Below are 19,448 nucleotides of genomic sequence, written 5' to 3'. Positions count from 1 at the left end.
TCAGGGAGGCCACTCCAAATAGGACAACAGTGTCTTAAATTCAGACATTCTAGTATGTTTCTTTGTGAAGTAGTCTGTGACAGAATCTATTTTCATAAATACATTATAAGTTATATAGTCCTTACATATTCACTTTATTACGTGTGCAGCACAGCTTGTTACACCATAATAGTGACAGAAATAACAGATAATTTTTAAAATAATTCAAATAATCAAAATTAGATTTTTTTTAAATCAGTAGTTTCAATTCCTTTTAAAGTTAAAATATACCTCTTTAACATTGATAAAGTTATTTGAACTTAAATTCCTTTTCTTCAATTTTCAATTCTGTGATACTTAGCAAGCAAAGAGGTTGCCAACCCAGATGGGAAAGAAAAAAATACAAGACTTTTAGAAAAATCTATTAATTGGTAAAAATCATTAAAATGGTTATAGTAATATAAAATAACTCAATATTTAAACTTAATGAAAACATGCTCTTAGTCTCTTAGACTAAAATTTTGTGAAGAAAGCAATAAGAAAATCAAAATTATCAACTCTTAAATTCTATATCCGCTATAAGTGTGTTTAATACTTTTCAGGAAAATGTAATAGTTTTAGTGTTTATAAGAGGCAGATAATGCTCATATGAACATCTTCATTAGATTTCAGTAAAATTTTCTTGGCCTAAAAATTAAAAGTTCAATAAAATATAATCATCAAGGCATTTCATAAACTCTTAGATACTTCATAAGATACTTGAACACAAAATCCAGCATCAGGGAACTATTTTACTATTAATTACCTATATTAATTGCAGTCTCCTGTTTGTCTCCTGTCAGCACCCATATTTTAATTCCTGCCTTCAGCAGAGTTGCTATGGTTTCTGGAACACCAGCTTGAAGGCGGTCTTCTATGGCTGTGGCCCCAAGTAACAGTAAATTCTAGGTTGAAGAATATCTTCAATTAAAGATTGGTACAGACTCAGGAGCAGCATTTATAACAAAACTCTGACAAAAGAAAGGCAATCAAAATGTTCTGAGACAGCCTGACCAGGCAGTGGCGCAGTGTATAGAGTGTCGGACTGGGATGCAGAGGACCCAGGTTCGAGACCCTGAGGTCGCCAGCTTGAGTGCGGGCTCATCTGGCTTGAGCAAAAGCCCACCAGCTTGAACCCAGGTCGCTGGCTCCAGCAAGGGGCTACTCGGTCTGCTGAAGGTCTGCAGTCAAGGCACATATGAGAAAGCAATCAATGAACAACTAAGGTGTTGCAATGCACAATGAAAAACTAATGATTGATGCTTCTCATCTCTCTCCATTCCTGTCTGTCTGTCCCTGTCTATCCCTCTCTCTGACTCACTCTCTGTCTCTGTAAAAAAAAAAAAAAAATGTTCTGAGACAATTATCATATTTTCTCTACATTAAAACTTTGTTTGCAGACAGTGAATGATAGCTATATGTGTGGCATTTCAAAGCTATTGCCCAGTGTTGGAACTCTTCCATACACACAGACAACCCAGGGCCCATCATTTATTTCCTTGTACATGGGCATGTTAGAACAAACATCACCTGGCAGGAGAGAACATGGGAAAGTCATCCTGAGGATGTTAATAGTACATGAGCCCTTATTTCTCATTCCACAAATGACTCAAGTATTATGTTGTAGTTAAATCAAGAGAAAAAAGAATTCACTGATAACAAACTGACCTCACTGAAACAAACTGAATTGATGAGAAAAGCAAACTATCTCTTAAATGTGTTTATTGATTTCAGAGAGAGAAAGGGGGAGAAAGAGAGAGAGAGAGAGGAAGAAAGAGAGAAACATCAATTTGTTGTTCCACTTATTTACGTATTCACTGTTTGATTCATTTTTTTTAATAATTTCAGAGAGAGAAAAGGGAGAAGGGGGATGAGAGAGAGAGAAAGAGATTGTTTATTTCATTTATTTATGCATTCATTGTTTGATTCTTGTATGTACACTGAACAGGAATCAAACCCACAACTTTAGTGTATCAAGATGGTGCTCTAACCAACTGAGCTATCAAGCCAACTATCTCTTGAGCATCCATCCTATATATATGTATGCCTATGCCTGGTACCACATGTGCATGTCATCTACTTAATTGCTCTTTTCTGACTCTAGAAGTAATTTGGAATATTTCCAGTAAAGAGGGTAAATGAACACTTGAATTCAGTTCTATTCCCATGCAAATTCCATTAAAATGACAAAGAAGTTAAAATAAAACTCAAAAACTGAATAGAAAAAACAAAACAGGAAATATAAAATATAACACACAATAAAAGGAATTAAAAAAGCAATCAAATGATGATTTCAGAGTTATAAGAAACTGAAAACTGGATGGACCAATGGCTGTTGATATAAAACAGAAAAAGTTGAAATCAAGCTCCCAGATTTGAGGTGTTAAAAATTTTTTTAAAACGTCCAGGTCAAAATGGAGTCACTCTCACTAAGCCATGTCACTAAACCAAAACTTATTAAGGAATCTAACTGCAGTTCCAGCCTCTCCCAAGAATGAAAAGTTAAACCAATCAAGTCTGGAATTTCCTGAGAAATACCAGTGAGGTAATCTGCATAATAAACCCCCTGCCAATCCCTTCCCAACAAAAAAATGACCTAGTTTAAAAATCCTTTCTTCTTCTTTTTTTTGCTAATAAGTCCCCCCCACCCCTGCCTTCTACCTATAAAAACCTCCCATTTGTACAACCCTTCAGAGAGCCCTTCCAGTTGCTAGACAGGATTCTACCTCATTTGTAAATTGCTTAGTAAAGCCAATTAAATCTTCAAATTTACTCAGCTGAATTTTGTCCTTTGACAGAGGAAATTCAATATGTAGAAAGCTACGTAATCTCTTGGGATAAACTGAAAAAGACAACAACAACAAAAATCAAAGTAGGCAATATGGACGAGCAATGGCAAAACTTAAAATTTATTAGAATAAGTAGATGTGAAAATTCTTAGTATGTACAATAGTCCACTGGCCTATGAATTCTGATTGTTCATCCAACTCAATAGGGTGAGCTCATCTTGTAAAGGTTAATTTTAGGCAGACCCAGAAAGGCATTGAGTCTGTTTTGACCTGAAACTTCTTAAAATAGCACGGACGCTCAGTTGAGGGGGGCTAGACCACAGATAGTCCATAAAAACTAAGTGTTTCTAAAAACAAAGAAACAAATTATTAAAAGCTAATGGTTAAAATACCAGTAAAGAGAATATCCCTCGATAGCAAAAGGATTCCTGTTCAAAGACTTTGTTAATAGCTGGGTAAGCCCCTCAGTGGGCAGTGAGGACTATATTAAATGCAATTACCTTCTCAATGATCTCATAACACTCCTCCAGACGCTGAGCTCTGTCTTTCATTATGGTGCTGGCTTCTTGATAGACTTTCAGCCACTCCTCATACTCATTCTCAGAGAGGTCAGTGTAAGCCACACAGAGAGTTCGCAAGCCTGCAAAACAGCCACAGTGCATCTCAATAATGTCCCCAGGGTACCTTACCTCCTAGCTAACATCACGTGGCTCCATTTTATACCAGCACCTTCCAAAAAATCAAAGAAACCAACTGCTTTTTAGGTCACTCTAATTCAACTTACACATATCTAAAAAGGGAATTTAAAAACAATTCTACTGTATTTTAATATAAACCGCCATTTATAAAATTTGCGAGTACATGAAAAGCCATGAGAGTGACTCCCACAGCAGAGATGTACAGGGGCTGGGCAGATCCATGTTTGTGTGAGCAGTCGCAGGCATCAGCGAGTAAAGGAGGCAGGAAGTACAGTTTAAGACAGCAATAAAAGCCCGATGTGCCACCATGTGAAAGATCCAGATTTTCAAGCAGCCATGTATGTGCGTGTGCACATACACACATAAACACAGCCATAGGAACATACGAAGAGAGAGCAGCAGTCAGCACAAAGCAAGGCTCCAGCATTCAGCACGTTCACTTGCAGAACACCTGACATCAGTGTAGTTTAAAGCCTTTCTGAGAATTTCCTCCTTGTTCCTCTATGGGTGCAATGAATTACTCCCTTTAGCCATTAGCTTCCTCTGTATGTCTTGCACTGGGTAAGCCAGTGTCATAAGGATAAGAGAGGAATAGGTGAGTAAAAATGTGTGTTTTCCAAGAAAGGGAACTGTAACAAGCTGAGTCTACGCACTGAGTGGCCTGCCTTTCCCCTTTGTACTGCTGGCTGAGAGTTGAGTCACACGCAGGTACTGTATTTCCGTATGTATAAGATGATCCCATGTGTAAGATGCACCTTAATTTTGGGACTTGAAATTTGAAAGAAAATGTATTACATAAAGTTATTGAACTCAAGTTTTAATCATCATAAAATTCATACAACTCCTCATCACTGTCAAAACTCCCATCCACTAGTTTGTCCTCATCTGTATCTGATGACAAATCACTGTCTTCAACAATGAGTGCAAAAACAAGTGGGAAATAAAAGTAAAAAAATCTATAACCACTGTATAAGACGCACTCAGTTTTTAGACCCCAATTTTTTTGAAAAAAGAAATGTGTCTTATACATGGGGAAATACAGTAACTGAGTATGGAATTTCTCACACATCTTGTCGCTGCTATGGGCACAGCATGTGGAGGACAGGCACAGGGGTTAGCATTAGAAAAGTATACACTCCTGTGAAGCCAGCCAAGCACAAACATGACATGTCTATTCAGATCATGACTGCTTACCCAGATGCCAGTCATAAACAACCTGAAGTACAAACTTCGATGGTTAAAAAGAACATTTCCAAATTTTACTTACCTTCTGTGGCAAAATATTCCAGATGGCATAATGTTTCCTCCATGTACTTTGAATCTTTTGAAAGTCTCTTAAAAATTACATTGTCCTATAAAATAAGAAAACATTGTGACTGGCAAAGCCTAGTAAAACATCCAATCAGCATTCTAAACACAGCTTTGTGACCTGTGGTGGCGCAGTGGATAAAGCATCGACCTGGAATGCTGAGGTCACTGGTTCAAAACCCTGGGCTTGCCTGGTCAAGGCACATATGGGAGTTGATGCTTCCTGCTCCTCCCTCCCCCCCCCCTCTCTCTCTCACTCTCTTTCCTCTCTAAAAATTAGTAAAAAATAAAATAAAATAAACACAGCTTTGTTTTACTGGTGTTTCTTTTATGTGTATGAGAATATTTAGTAGGCAAGTAGAAATATAGTTCTTAGCTGGATTCAGCATGAGCTTTGCAAAACAAGTTGAGTATGGATGTGTCAAAATAAAAATAATCACAGGGATATAAAGTACAGCATAGGGAATACAGTCAATAATGTAATAACTATGGATGGTGTCAGATGGGTACTTGAATTATCAGGGGATCACTCTGTAAATTATGTAATTGTTTCACCTGGAAACTTCTATAAAATAAGATGGATGTCAATGTAATTGAAAACAAGTTGTTTTTTTTAAATTTAAAAATGTAAAAAAGAAAAGAAAAACCATGTTGGGAAGGACAATCAGTGTCAGGAGAATAATCCAGAATCTAATGGTGCTACATGCCCCAAATTTGCAGAACTCATACCAAAATTTAATACCTTTTGCAGAAGTGGGAAAGGTAAAACACATATCCTAAATTGCTCAATTATACTCTTGCTTTCTGACTCCGCAGAAGCTCCTGACCAGAGAGCTTTAACACCCACCAGGCGTTAACCCAATTCAGCTAAGAAATATATGGGTGTGAAACAGCTCATCCCCCTCTGACAATTACCATGACTGATAAGCAGGGCTGAGGAACTGGATGATACAGATGATCCATCAAATATGCTATAAACTGTATGGTTTTAGGACACAATTTTTAAAAGAAATTTAGTTTGGGTTTGTTTGTTTTTGTTTTTGTTTTTTTGGAGGGGGCAAGTTGAAGAGAATCAAATCCTATAAAAATAAAATCCATTATGGCAACATTTTCATATTTACATTATTTATAGTATTACAGCCATCCTGTGTGCCATGATAGTGCCCCTTTGTACTTGCTGGGTACTTAGAACACAATGGCAAATAAAATATAAAAAGGTAAAAAAGCATATCATGTGAGAATATAATCTAGGGGGACCTTGATTTCAGTTGTTATTATAAAAGATAGAATTCTTTAATGAGTTCAGATAAAATGCCTTCAGAATTCATGTGCATTACTCATTTTTTTAACTTAGAAATTAAATTTCATGGGGTGACATTGATCAATAAGAATGCATAGGTTGCAGGTGAACATCTTGATAGCATTTGAACTGTTGATTGTGTTGTGTGCTCATTACCCAAAGTCAAATCATTTTCTGTCACCATATATTTGTCCCTCTAATTTTTACTATTTCCTTTCTTCTGCTGACTTTGGGTTGCCTTTGTTCTTCTAGTTCTTTAAGATGTGAAGTTAGGTTGTTTACTTGGGCTCTATCTTGTTTCTTGATATAAGCCTGTAGTGATATAAACTTCCCTCTTATTACTCCTTTCACTTTCACTGCATCCAGAAATTTTGATGTGTTGTCATTCTCACTTGTCTGTATATATCTTTTGATCTCTGTTTTTATTTCTTCTTTGACCCAGTCATATTTTAGAAGTATGTTGTTTAATTTCCACATTATTATGGTTTCTTTACTTCCTTTTTGTAGTTGAATTCTAATTTCAAAGCCTTATGGTCAGCAAATATGCTTGGTATAATTTTAATGTTCCTGAATTTGTTGATATTAGTTTTGTGGCCCAATATATTGTCTATCCTTGAGAATGTTCCATGCACATTGGAAAAGAATGTATGACCTAGACCTGTGGTGGCGCAGTGGATAAAGCGTCGACCTGGAATGCTGAGGTTGCCAGTTCAAAACCCTGGGCTTGCCTGGTCAAGGCACATACGGGAGTTGAAGCTTCCTGCTCCTCCCCTCTTCTTTCTCTCTCTTTCTCTCTCTCTCTCTCTCTATCTCCTCTAAAATGAATAAATAAATTTTAAAAGCCTATTAAAAAAAAATGTATGACCTAACATTCTGGGATGAAATGTCTTGTAAATGTTTATTATGTCCATCTGGTCCACTGTATCATTAAGTTCAATATTTCTTTATTGATTTTCTGTTTGGATGATCCATCTAAATCGTCAATGGTGTGTTTAGATTCCAAGTATGATTGTGTTTCTGTCTGTTTCTATTTTTAGATCAGTTAGATGTCTTATATCTTTTGATGCTCTGTGATTCACTACATATATATTAAGTGTTATGTCTTCTTGATACAATGTCCCCTTTATCATTATGAAATGTCCATCTTTGTCTCTTTTTACTTTTTTTGTCTTGATGTCAGCATTGTCAGAGATGAGCATGGCTATACCTGCTTTTCTTTGGGTATTACTTGTTGGAGAATCGTTTTCCAACTTTAACTTTGAGTCTACTTTTCTCCTTGCAGCCTAGATGTGTCTCTTGAAGGCAGTATATGGCTGGGTTTTGCTTTTTGATCCAATCTGCTACTCTGTGTCTCTTTACTGATGAGTTCAATCCATTTACATTTAGGGTAATTACTGACACTTGATTTCCTATAGTCATTTTATGTTTTGTTTTCTGATAGCTCTGTGGCTTATTTGGTTCTTTTCTTTTGTGTTTCTGTCAGTTGTTTTGTTTGGGGGTATTCCATAGTTCATTCCTATTTCTTCTTTTTTTTTAAGCTATGTGTTTGAGTATTGGCTTTTTCATGGGTGATTACCATTAGGTTATTAAGAGAAAAATTTTCATATGTACAAGAGTGCTTGTCTTATGAGTGCTTCTGCATTCCATCCTCCTCTGCTACTGCAGACCTTTATCCTCTCCCCATTTATGTTACTGTTGTCACAAATTATCCTTGTTTATACTGTAACCTTGCTGGAGGTTTTACTTGTAATTTGGCATTATTTTGTTCTTTGTATCCAGTAGAATAATCCCCTTGAGTATTTCCTGCAGTGGGTGATTTCTGGTGATAAATTCCCTCAGCTTCTATATATCTGTAAATGTTTTCTTTTCTCCTTCATATTTGAAGAATAACTTTGATGAATATAGTATTCTTGGCTAGTAATTCTTCTCTTTCAGTACTTTAAATGTTTGGTTCTACTCTCTTCTGGCTTGTAGAGTTTCTGCTGAGAAGTCTGATGATAACCTAATGGGCTTTCCTTTATATGTTATGTTCCTCTTTTCCCCAGCTGCCTTGAGGATACTTTCTTGTCATTGATTTTTGACATTTTTAGTATAATGTGCTTTGGAGAAGGTATGTTTTGGTTGAGGTAACTCAGTGTTTTGTTTCTTGGATTCCAGAATTTAACTCTTTCCATAGGCTTGAAAAGTTCTCAACAATTATTTGTTTGTATAGGCTCTCTATTCCCTTCTTCCTCTCTTCTTCTTCTGATATACCCATTTTTCTTACATTGCTCTTTCTGATGGAGTCAGACAATTCTCATAGAGCTCTCTTATTTTTAAAATTCTTGTGTCTCTCTTCTTCCTGCTGTATCATCTCTCATTGCCTATCTTCAATGTCACTGATTCTCTCCTCTATCTGGTCTATTAGCTAAACTTGCTAGCTCATTTTTCAATTCATGTTTTTAAAGTTTCAATCTCCTTGATGAGGTACTCATTTTGTTTGCTGAGCTCATTAAGTTGCCTCTCAGTGTTTTCTACATCTTATTGAGTATTTTCACTACTTCAATTTTGAATTCTCTCTCTTTTAACTCTGAAGTTTCCATGTGATTGAAACTGCTTTCTGGCAATTTATCATTTTTCTTTCTGAACTGCATCTCTTTCTTGAGTAGCCATGGTATTCATTTTTTTATGCCTTGCGGGCATTTGGCATGTTATTGTTAAGAAATCAAGCAAAAAACAACAAAAACGAAAAGAAAAACAAGAGAAAAAAACACCAAACAATAAAGAATAAAAACAAACAATAATCAACAACAAATAAAACTAAAGCAAAGAAAAAATCAAAAGAAAATAAAAATACCCCCCAAACACCCAAGCCGACTTCAAAGAGGTGTTTTGTATTTTTTTCCTGTAGGTGGCACTGGATTACAAGTTTAAGCTCTGTGAAATCCCAGGCTGACGTCCACTGAGAAGCTGCTGTGCCAAGGATGGAGGCAGGGCTGCAGTCGTGATGATGTGTGGGGCATGCTGTGAGGTTTATGGCTTTAGCAATGGCAATCTTAGATGTTTGGGTGTTCCTCCCTGGGGACAAGATACTGAGCAACTCTGTTCTTCAGCTGTGTTATATGTCTCTGCCACGCTCTATATAAGCTAGGGGAAGGAGGCAGGATCTGAGAGGCTAGGGGGCCACACTTTGTATTTCTGTGTCTCTGTCCAAGTGTGGGCTGCCAGCAGACTGTGAGCACACTGGAAGTGACCCCATACTCTGAACCAAAGTATGGTCCAAATTCCCTCCAATTTCTCTGTTCCTCCCAGCAGAAGAAGACCTAGTTACTCTGTGTTTCTCCTTTCTCCAGAGTCCCAGTGAATGAAAACCCAACAGCCCAGGCCTCACCTCTCCAGAGCCAACTGCAAGTGTATTTTATCTTCCACCCCCTTTCTCAACCCTTCCCATGTTTAGTTCATTTGGTGCATGGATCTTTCAGGCAAGCCTGTGAGCCCAGCTGGGATTCCTTCACTGAGTTATAGCTGTTCATTTTGTTGAAATTTCAAGGGGAAAGATCAAGGGTATCTCTCATGCTGCCATTACTCTGACATCATCACATTACTCAGTTTTTATAAGCTCTAGTTACAGCGTACTCAAGACAATGCTCCCACAGTTAGTAAAGATGAGTAAGAGTTTCAACTTCATATTCTTGACACAGGCTCATAAAATGAGCTTAATAATTCTTTCCCTCACACACAGGACCATAATTTAACAGGATTTAGTTTTGCAAGTCAGGCTCATGTACAATAGCATTTTTCCTTAAAGATAATATATTTAGATTTAAATACTGTGACTCAAGATGGGACAAAAAGCCTCACTTAGGAAACTGACCAAAGTGGCAGTAAAAATGTGGCCACAAATGGACATAATTCTCATGCCTACCACATAGCCCTCTGTAGTGAATATAAAAATAAGTTGTAAAAATTGAGAATAGCTGTTGTAAGTAACCATACACACACACACACATACACACACACACATATACATACACACACATACAATCTTCATTTTATAATCATACAGGGTGGGACAATAGTAGGTTTACAGTTGTTTGGATGGAAAAAGACATGCAGGTTATGATTATTATAGTAGCTTTATTAACTCTGTGTTTCACATACTCACAACTGAAAACCTACTTTTGCCCCATCCTGTATATATAAAGATGATCACAAATTACTTTATCTTTTCAACGTCACCGCACAATAGTGGTAAATTGGAATCAGAGTTCATACTCCCAAGATTTTCCATGACACAGCAAGTTACTGTTTCTGAAAGCAGTTGTTGACTATAAGCAAGCTTTTTACTGACCATCTTTGCCACCCTCGCTTAAACCAGCATTATCTTCAGTGGGCTTTAACTACTAATTTAACATGATGGCTGACCCGAAAGAGCCTTTCAACCTTGGGCAAACGCTCAGGGATGACAAGGACTGCAATTAGAAAAAGCTGTAGGTCAACACAGTGGCTACCAAGAACTCCCCACTATGCAGGACTTAATACTTACGGCCCCTTTACAATAAAGACGGAGTTGTCCTGAAGGAGTTCGAACAATTACAGACATTCTTTTTCTGTCACTGTAGGAGTATAAAACAAAAAAAGGAAAGGAAAGTTCTCATTGGTCTGTTTTGTGGACCCATGTCCTCTGATTGAACACCTAACAAATCAAAAGGTGGTCTGGCAGTCCCCAAAATGACCAAGCTCCATATCTCCCTACCCGTTTCCTCAAAGTAAGATTTTATCTATCTCCTAGTCTTTTTTATTTACATATAATAAATGTAAACCTATTCCTGTCCCCACCATAAGGACTCATGAGTATAGCTACTTCCAGTAGACAGAGAAATGCAGAATTTGAGCATCTACTATATACAACTAATTAACTTCTGACAAGACTCTGTAAAATTTTTTTTCTTTATTTTCACAGCTCAGAGAAATTAAGTAACCTGCCTACTAAGAGCACAGTACAGAAGCTTCCCTATAAATCTGCATAACTCAAAAGTTCCTCATGCTCTTCCTTTAAGAGTAGTAGAAGGGAATGACCAATTCACAGAACAGCGCTAATGGAGCACTGAAATATGTTCTATCACTCCTCTCCCCACTCCAACATGGGCACCCGTATTCATTGTTCCCTGTGACCATCCTCACTCACAAAGCCTTCAACGGCTCCCCAAAGCCCACAGATTCCTCTTCCTGCCAATCTCCAGCCAGCTCTGCAGTATCGCCTTATTTCCCACTAACCCCCCCACACACACACACACACACAATACTGGGCTTCGAGCTCACTAGAAGACCCATAAATGTCCTTCCCCAGTCCTTCAGTTCCATGCCTTCACAGACAACGTTTCATCCTCCTGAAATATGTCCCATCTACAGTGGGCCCTGACCCCCCCCCCCATCTCTTCGGCCTTTCAATAAGGTGATCTCCAATGGACTATAAGCTCCAGAGACTAAGGGGCATTCCTTCCCCAGCTTTGTGTATGTTCCCACATCCTGACCCACAGCACTCTCTCTGACCTGGATTGAATCCAGGTGCTCTGAGCAGTTATTCACCCCACATTTCAGTTTCTGAATGAAGCAAAGTTGCCACCAACTATTTCAAAGAAGTGGTCAAGTGGTATGTGGAGAAAGATGAATCAACGGAAATGAAATAGAACCACAACTATAACCCCAAATGATCTTCTGTTCCCTCTATTCTCCTATAAGTTTTAAAAAATATATCCTCATATCTCCATCCATATCCACCTGTTTTTATCTAACTCTCCTTTCCCCTTCTTCTCCCTCTCATAATTGCTGGCCCTAGTAACACAGCCACATGACAGCAGACAGTTTTGAGAACATCAACAAGACATGGGCCACAAAAAGTCTGTAGAGATGTTTAGTATATCCCTCACCTCCACACACGGACTTGGTGCCCTACTCCCTATGTGAACGACTACTGTTATCGACTACCTCTCTCTCTCACTGCACAATCAACTGTAAAAGCTCCTGACCCACCAAAGTTCAAGTTTGCAGTCCTACAACTAAAATCCAGGGCTGGAAAGCATTACCTAAAAGAGTAAAAAAAATTGATCTTTTCCAAACAGGTTATAAAGCAGACAGAGTAAACAGTTTGTGTATCACTTAACAAAGGTTATTGAAAAACCCACCTAATTTTATATAATAAAAGGAAAAGACATTTTGGGAATAGCAACAGCACCGTGCTCTAGTATGGACAGGTCAATGTTAAAGAGGAGGAAAAAAAACCAAAACATTAAGATATTTTTATAACAAACTATGAATGATCTAGGAAGACAAATAATCGAATAAGTACTCCAACATTTCATATTAACTAAACTACACTGGGCAAGTCTGAGTCCAAGCACGCACAGGAGACCTGCCCTGCTCAGACCAAGGCTATGATGGGATGAACTGATCTTACTCTGCATGGGAATACTCAATGGACCTGGGGAAACCAATAGTAAGAATGCCCTCATCACATACTCCAACCTATACAGGTGTGTCTGTGGTCCCTGATGCAAGAACACCAGGTTCTGAAAATCTAAAGCAAAAGAAGAACACAAAAGCACATTTCATTTGAGAAAAAAAAAGGTAATTTACCTACTTCCCTTCCTCTCATGAAAGCTCGCAAATTCCAGGTAGAAGAGGGCTTGTGGATACATATTTACTATATATAATACTTAAGTACTATATTTAATCATACCATCATGCAAACACTGCGATGAAGTTATTATATCTATATATACATATATATATATATATATATGTGTGTGTGTGTGTATATGTGTGTGTGTATGTATGTATGTATGTATTTTATTTCAAGTGCATGAAAGAGAAACATACCTAGAAAATTCCAGGACATTAAGAATTCCAAATGTTTGTTCTTGTCCCATCTACAGAAAGAAAAATAGGTTCTGAACTGAGAAGAAATGTATTAAAATCTCAAAACAACTCTTTCCCCATTCATAACCCTCTCTACACACACTTCTCTCCCTCCCTCTCAGTCCCCCTACCCCTGGTTCACTCGCATTCTTCTTTCTGTGCGGCCCATTCCGCCACCCACCGCAAAAGCTTTATCAACAGGTACTGGTTTCCTACAAGTCAGTCTGGTGGGGTCAGAGCTCCCTCTTCTGGTATTAGCTTCTCATTTTTCTCCAGTTACTTTAGTGCATAGCCACTTCCAAGACATAAACATAAGACACAGGCTAGGTAGGTTCATCTGAAACCTCGAGGCCAGTTAGACTCCTGCATTCAGAATTTAACACATTTTATAGAAGTGTATGCATACACCATTAACATCCCCAGGGCAATACCTTGTAATGCACATCAGTTTTGTTCGGCAAAATACATTGACTAATCAACATTGAGATTTATAAAGATCAACAGCCTCATGTCAGGTCTGGTTAGATTTAGCTGCCAAATGCCTGTGTCCTCAATTTAGGAAAAAACTTTAGGAATTTAAAGCTTCTTGCATTTTATATTTAGAACAAGGAATTATGAATTAGCATCAGATTTTAGGGCAATTAATAAAATGTCCATTGTTTTTTCTCAGGTTCTTCAAAGTTGGAAACTCAATACTCTCAATTTTTTTCTCCAGAACATTCCAGATTATGTATGTGCTATTTTCAAACTTTTTTTATATCAAATTTTGTCTCTGTTTCCTCAATATATCACAGTGAAAAGTATATAAGCTTTGGAGTTCAACAGATACAAGTTTGAGTTCAGTTTCTCCACTAAGTGTGTAACTTTCTTATAAATGGCAATAGGACCCACCCCCTAGTTTGGAGAAAATAAATTGACACGCAAATCACTGAGCACATGACTGACACACTGTAGAACTGAATAATTACTGTTCCATCCACAGCTCCTCACCCCTTCTCTTTCCATCCTAAAATACAAGTAACCATCCACTTATACGAGCTTTCACCAGCTTTTACTCCTCTCTTTCTGTAATCACCAGTTCCCTTTCTCCTCAGTCTGTCCCAACTTTGTCAGATGCCTGTGCTCACTCTTAGCCCCCTGGGACACTAGGGCTGTGACTGCCAGGAACCCTCTTTGCACTGATATTCAACCACTCCTGTGGGAAGATCAGGGACTTGGATATTAAGATGGTCAGTAAGGCCACACTATGTAAACCAGCTTGGGAATCTGTGATTTAATAATACCCCAATATTAATGGTTAAATACCATTTTTTAAGGTTATTATTACTTATAAATCTTAATCAGGTACTTTTTACTCTCAGAAATATGGCCTTAATAGTTCAATGAAATGACCAAGGAGTATCAATCCATTTTTTGTCAACATGTAACACCATGATGACAACATCAGCTGGTTCTCTGGCTCCCCACATTTATCTGGCATTGTGAGCAGAGCAGAGCCCCCCACCCCCATCTCTCCCACCATGCCCGCTGTCCACATGGAATTCTGATCCCACCGCTGGGATGCAGACAAGCACCACACAGCTGAGCACCCTCCACAAAGCTCTAAATAAAAGTCTCCTCAAAATGAAGGGAAAGAAGACCACATTTATGAAAAAAATTGAGGAAAAAAATTCTACGTTCAGTCAGACTTCGTTCCACTTTGCACACTTCTCTAAGCTAAATTCTCCGTGGTATGAAATAAACAAACATGAGCTGACCTCTGCACGCCGTAAGAAAAGACACTGAAAATGTCAAGAAATGGGTACTCTATATAAGATATAATATATTATAGATTTTGATATAAGCAAAGAAAACAATGGGCTACCACTAATTCAGGAACAATTGATTTATTATGTAAGTTAGAAGTGAATTTCAAATGTATTAAAGAGGTAGAGGGATTTCAGGGCAAATAAAGCCTAAAACTGTAACAACCCACAAGTCATCCCCAAATTGAGGGGTAGAGAGAGGCAGAAGGGAGAGAAAGCAGTGACTACCTCCAGGCCTGCATCAACCCAGATGTAGTAAAATGCGGGCCCTCTAACTGGTCATCATGAAAACGCCAGTGCCTTGCCACTCCTAACCACCACTTCCTGCTCCCCATCTCAAGGGTCCCTATGTGATCTCATTCTTGATTTAAATTTGTTGCTATTACCAAATTTCTCCCTCAGGTTTCTTGAGAGGGAAACTAAAGGGAGAAAAAACACAAAATAAATAAACCCCTTGACTCTAGGGGGAATAAAAACTTGTGTATATAAAAAAAAGATCGTAAGTGCCAATTCCCTTCTCTCCTGGCCAAGGAGACTGAAGCCAGTGGAGCAAGGGTGTCAATGTACAGAACAGCTGGGCACCAAGGCTGCAGGGACAGAGCTGCCGAAGCTGCCTCAAAGCAAGTGGGCCCTGCAGCTGTTTGCCTGATGATTACAGAACAAAGAGGAGGCCTCTTAAGTCCTTTACTACAAAGAATTCCACATCCCTGCACTGACATCTAGGGCAGCATCGTTAAGAGAGAAAAATGACTGCAAATGCATGCAGAAACAATATTAATGAGCAACATAACCAATCACATAACATCCTCAGATTTTGAATGGGCCTAGTTTCTCACAGAAAACAAAATAGACATTTAGCTACCGTATTCACAACAGTCATGCTATTTCAAATATACAGGCTTCAAAAAAGTAGGTGATATATGGGGTGGAGAGGTGCACAGGAGTGTCACTCACAGCTTCTATGATGACCGAGTATGGAGTCCGGGCTGTGAAGACGAAGCCTAGTTTTTTAGCTCCTTTCACCAAAGCAGCTTCATCTGTTAATCAAGAGTTGACGAAACATTGACTAACCACTGGTAATGCCAGTATTCTGCTTAGCAAGTATTATTTTTCAAATTAACAAAACCTACACCAGTTAAAGAGGCCAGGCCTCGTGTGCACTTGGGTATACAAGGCACCTGCTCACTCCTCCTCCCACCAGGGGCCTGACAGAACCACTTCTGTTCAGCGGGAAGACTCGGACCTAAAAGTAAATCATGGGGACAAGAATGATTACATACTTACTATTCTCAGTTGGAGCTCAGTTCTCTAATGAACTGAAGTGATACTCGCATGACTTTCTGACTACACATCTCTGGGTAAGCAATGTTTTCGCTCCAGCACCGTGGCATTCACAGAGCACCAGGAGTAGGTAGAGTTAGTGCTCCAGGACACAGCTTCACTAGCATTTGGAAAATCCATGGGGGGCCAGGGGGCGAATAAAGAAATCAACCACACTCACTCTGAGAGTGACTAGCATAATGACTTCGGATAGGAAATGCAAGATGGCCTGAGACCTCCTCCTGCTGTCAAAGTCAGTAGAACTCAGCAGCAGCTTCCCTTGTTCTAACAGTTTCAGCTGTAGCCTGCAAACTGTGTGAGGTCAGAGACTAGTGGGGGTCTTTGTAGGGCAGGCTACACCATCACATCTCTCACAAGGAACTGCAAACACCCATGTCTTCAGAGAAGGGGACAGCAGGGTGCCTGGGCCAAAAGGCCTTACCTGGGGAAGAGGCCTGGTAGATGATGTTCCCTCCATCCTTCTCAGGAACAACAGTGTGGCACACAGCCAGAAGGGTGAGGAACTCCTGGATGCAGGGAGCTGTGGGCTACAGAGGGAACCCAGAAACACATCTGTTATGACACCACTGACTTATTTAGAGTTAAGAGTCAAGTCATCTCCTGCCTAAAATCTGAAATGGTTTCCTGCCACTTTAGAACAGAGGCTGAGATCCCTACATGGACTCAGGTCCCCGTGACTGGAACCTACTCACCATCTAGCCCCAACTCCTGCTATTTGCCCTCTTGAGCTCTCTCCAGCCACTTGGGGCTGCAGTTCTTCCAACAAGATTCACCCTTCCTGCTGGTCCATCGCTGCCCCTTACACATGTTCAGACCATTCTTCTATTTACTTATCTTCTGGACTATGGTTTAACAGTCAGTACATCTGAGAAGGCTGCTGTCACACCTCTTTTGGAACACCGTTCTTGACATGCTAGCCCATGTGATCAGCTGAAAACAAAGAGGAAGCCAGTGCCTCTCCCAAGACACCCATAGCACCCTGCTGACTACCTGTTTCCTCCACACATCTTTAGGGGGAGGAGGGTAAGCTGCCTATCGGCCTTGCTCATGAATACATCCCCAGACCAGTCAAACAGAAGGCTCTCAAGTCTGTGTTGGATCATGGTAGCGAGAATTGATTCAGCAACCCTGGTCCTTCCACACCATCACAATGACGCTTTTACAACCTGTAAGGCAATAACCCCTTGGCCTATTACATTTAAAAACGAAAACAAAAACAAACAAACAAAAAAAAAAAACAGGCCCTGGCTGGTTGGCTTAGTAGTAGAGTATTGGCTCAGCATGTGAATATCCCAGGTTCAATTCCTAGTCAGGGGACACAGGAGAGGCGCCCATCTGTTTCTCCATCCCTCCCGCTCTCGCTTCTCTCCACCTCTCAATTCTCTCTCTCTCTCTCTCCCACTTTTCCCCTTCTGCAGCCTTAATTGGAACAAGTTGGCCCCAGATCCATAGCCTCGGCCTTCGATGCTGAGAACACAGTTGCTGAGCAATGGAGCAACGCCCCAGATGGGCAGAGCATCGACCCTAATGGGCTTACAGAGTGGGTCCTGGTCAGGGTGCATGCAGGAGTCTGTCTCTGCCTCCCCTTCTCTCACTGAAAACAAACAAACAAAAAAAAACCCCAGAGTTGTCATGGATACATATTATAAACAATTCTTTGTCCTCTCCATCCTGCACACAAAATCCTAACATTTTTCGTTGGGATTAGACAGTATTTATAGTATTTATAATGTGTGGAGTAATGACATCTTAATACTGTCTACCCATCTAAGAAAACAGCATGTATTCCTATTTACTAAAGGCTTCTAAAGCTTCCAAATAGAGGTCCTGGGATATTTTGTTCATTAATTTATCATTAACTTATTAATACTAATGATTAATATTTATTCACTCAAAAAATATCTACATGCCTATGATATATGAGGCACTACACTATTGCTTTTTATATTATGACTGTAATCTCATTTCCATTATATTTTACAAGAGTTTATTGTTTGTATGTGAGTAAAAGTGTAATTTTATAAATTAATTCAATATCAGTTGTAACTACACTCTTACTCGCTCTCCAGTGTACCTCCCATATTATCAGGGCAGACCATTATACTGCCCACAGACCATCGCTTTCCCTTCCCTTTCCCGTACATGCATGTGTTTAGTTCTCACCTGTCTGCATAGTCCAGCACTTTCAGAACAACGTACAGTGACAGTGGTGACACCAGGTTTCCTTCCTAAGGTTATTTTAAAATTACTATCTTTAATGTTTCATTTTTAAATAGGAGCTGATTATAAATTTGAGAAAGGTTTCTATTTTCACATTCAGAAAATAATTCAGCCTTTGCTATATTTTATGGAGTTTCCTTTCTTCCTTCCTTCCTTTTTCTCTTTCTTTCTTTCTTTCTTCCTTTCTTTCTTTTTTCTTTCTACTTTCTTTATCTTTATTTTCTTTCTTTCTTTCTTTCTTTCTTTCTTTCTTTCTTTCTTTCTTTCTTTCTTTTGTTTAGTCACAAATAGTAACTAACATTTTTAACATTTTTAGTTTCTCCTCTGACCTCTAATGTGATTTAAGAGCAATTGTATAGAAAAGGATCACAACTATTCATACAGCTATTTCTTATCAGCCTTCAGGAAAAAAAATGCACATTAAATTAGAGTTCAGGCCCTGGCCAGTGGCACAAGGGATAGAGCATCTGACTGGGGTATGGATGTCCTGGGCTCGACTCTGGCCAGGACACACAGGAGAAGTGACCATCTGCTTCTCCCCACCTCCATCTACCCCTTCTTTCCCTCTTCCCCTCCCACAGCCACTGGTTTTATTGGTTTGAGCATGACCCTAGGTGCTGAGGATAGCTCTGTTGGAGTGCAACAGCCTCAGGTGCTAAAAATAGCTTGGTACTCCAGCATCAGTACCGGACATGGTTGCTGTGTGGATCCTCATCAGGGTACATACAGGAGTTTACCTCACTATATCCCTTCCTCTCGTCTAAATTAAAAAAATAAATAAATAAATAAATAAATTCCAGTTCCATGAAATCTTACACTTGGGGAATTTATAAATTCCCCAAGGCCAACATCACAAATGTGGCTAAGAAATTTTATCAAAAAGCAGTTTAATTTCATGACTTCACTTTAAGATTACCTTCTGCATCAGAGAACTATCTAGTCCTATTTGTCACCTTTCCCATGGTTAATCAACCCAAAAGAGAGCCTTAGATGTAATAGCAAATAAATAAACTTAATAGTAAAATATTCTCTGAGCATTATAAAGAAATTCATACACACATTCAAATTAAGT

At 39.0% G+C, this 19,448-nt stretch overlaps 1 protein-coding gene across 4 annotated transcripts in view; it reads right to left on the bottom strand.

Moving 5' to 3' along the window:
* ATP8A2 (ATPase phospholipid transporting 8A2) overlaps positions 1 to 19,448 on the bottom strand; it is a 726,487-nt gene that overhangs the window by 471,790 nt on the left and 235,249 nt on the right. For all 4 annotated transcript variants that reach the window (XM_066369169.1, XM_066369168.1, XM_066369167.1 and 1 more), the window contains exons 17-23: positions 16,578 to 16,683; positions 15,770 to 15,852; positions 12,972 to 13,021; positions 10,639 to 10,708; positions 4,773 to 4,857; positions 3,308 to 3,447; positions 785 to 923 (exon numbers count right to left, since the gene is read on the bottom strand). In XM_066369169.1, the coding sequence (XP_066225266.1) occupies positions 785 to 923; positions 3,308 to 3,447; positions 4,773 to 4,857; positions 10,639 to 10,708; positions 12,972 to 13,021; positions 15,770 to 15,852; positions 16,578 to 16,683 (673 nt within the window). The remainder of the gene's footprint in view (positions 1 to 784; positions 924 to 3,307; positions 3,448 to 4,772; positions 4,858 to 10,638; positions 10,709 to 12,971; positions 13,022 to 15,769; positions 15,853 to 16,577; positions 16,684 to 19,448) is intronic.

Source organism: Saccopteryx leptura, chromosome 2 (genome assembly GCF_036850995.1).
Source record: "Saccopteryx leptura isolate mSacLep1 chromosome 2, mSacLep1_pri_phased_curated, whole genome shotgun sequence".
Lineage (NCBI taxonomy): Eukaryota > Metazoa > Chordata > Mammalia > Chiroptera > Emballonuridae > Saccopteryx > Saccopteryx leptura.
The sequence above is the reverse complement of the archived record's forward strand: the minus strand, read 5'-3'. Positions and strand labels throughout refer to the sequence as shown.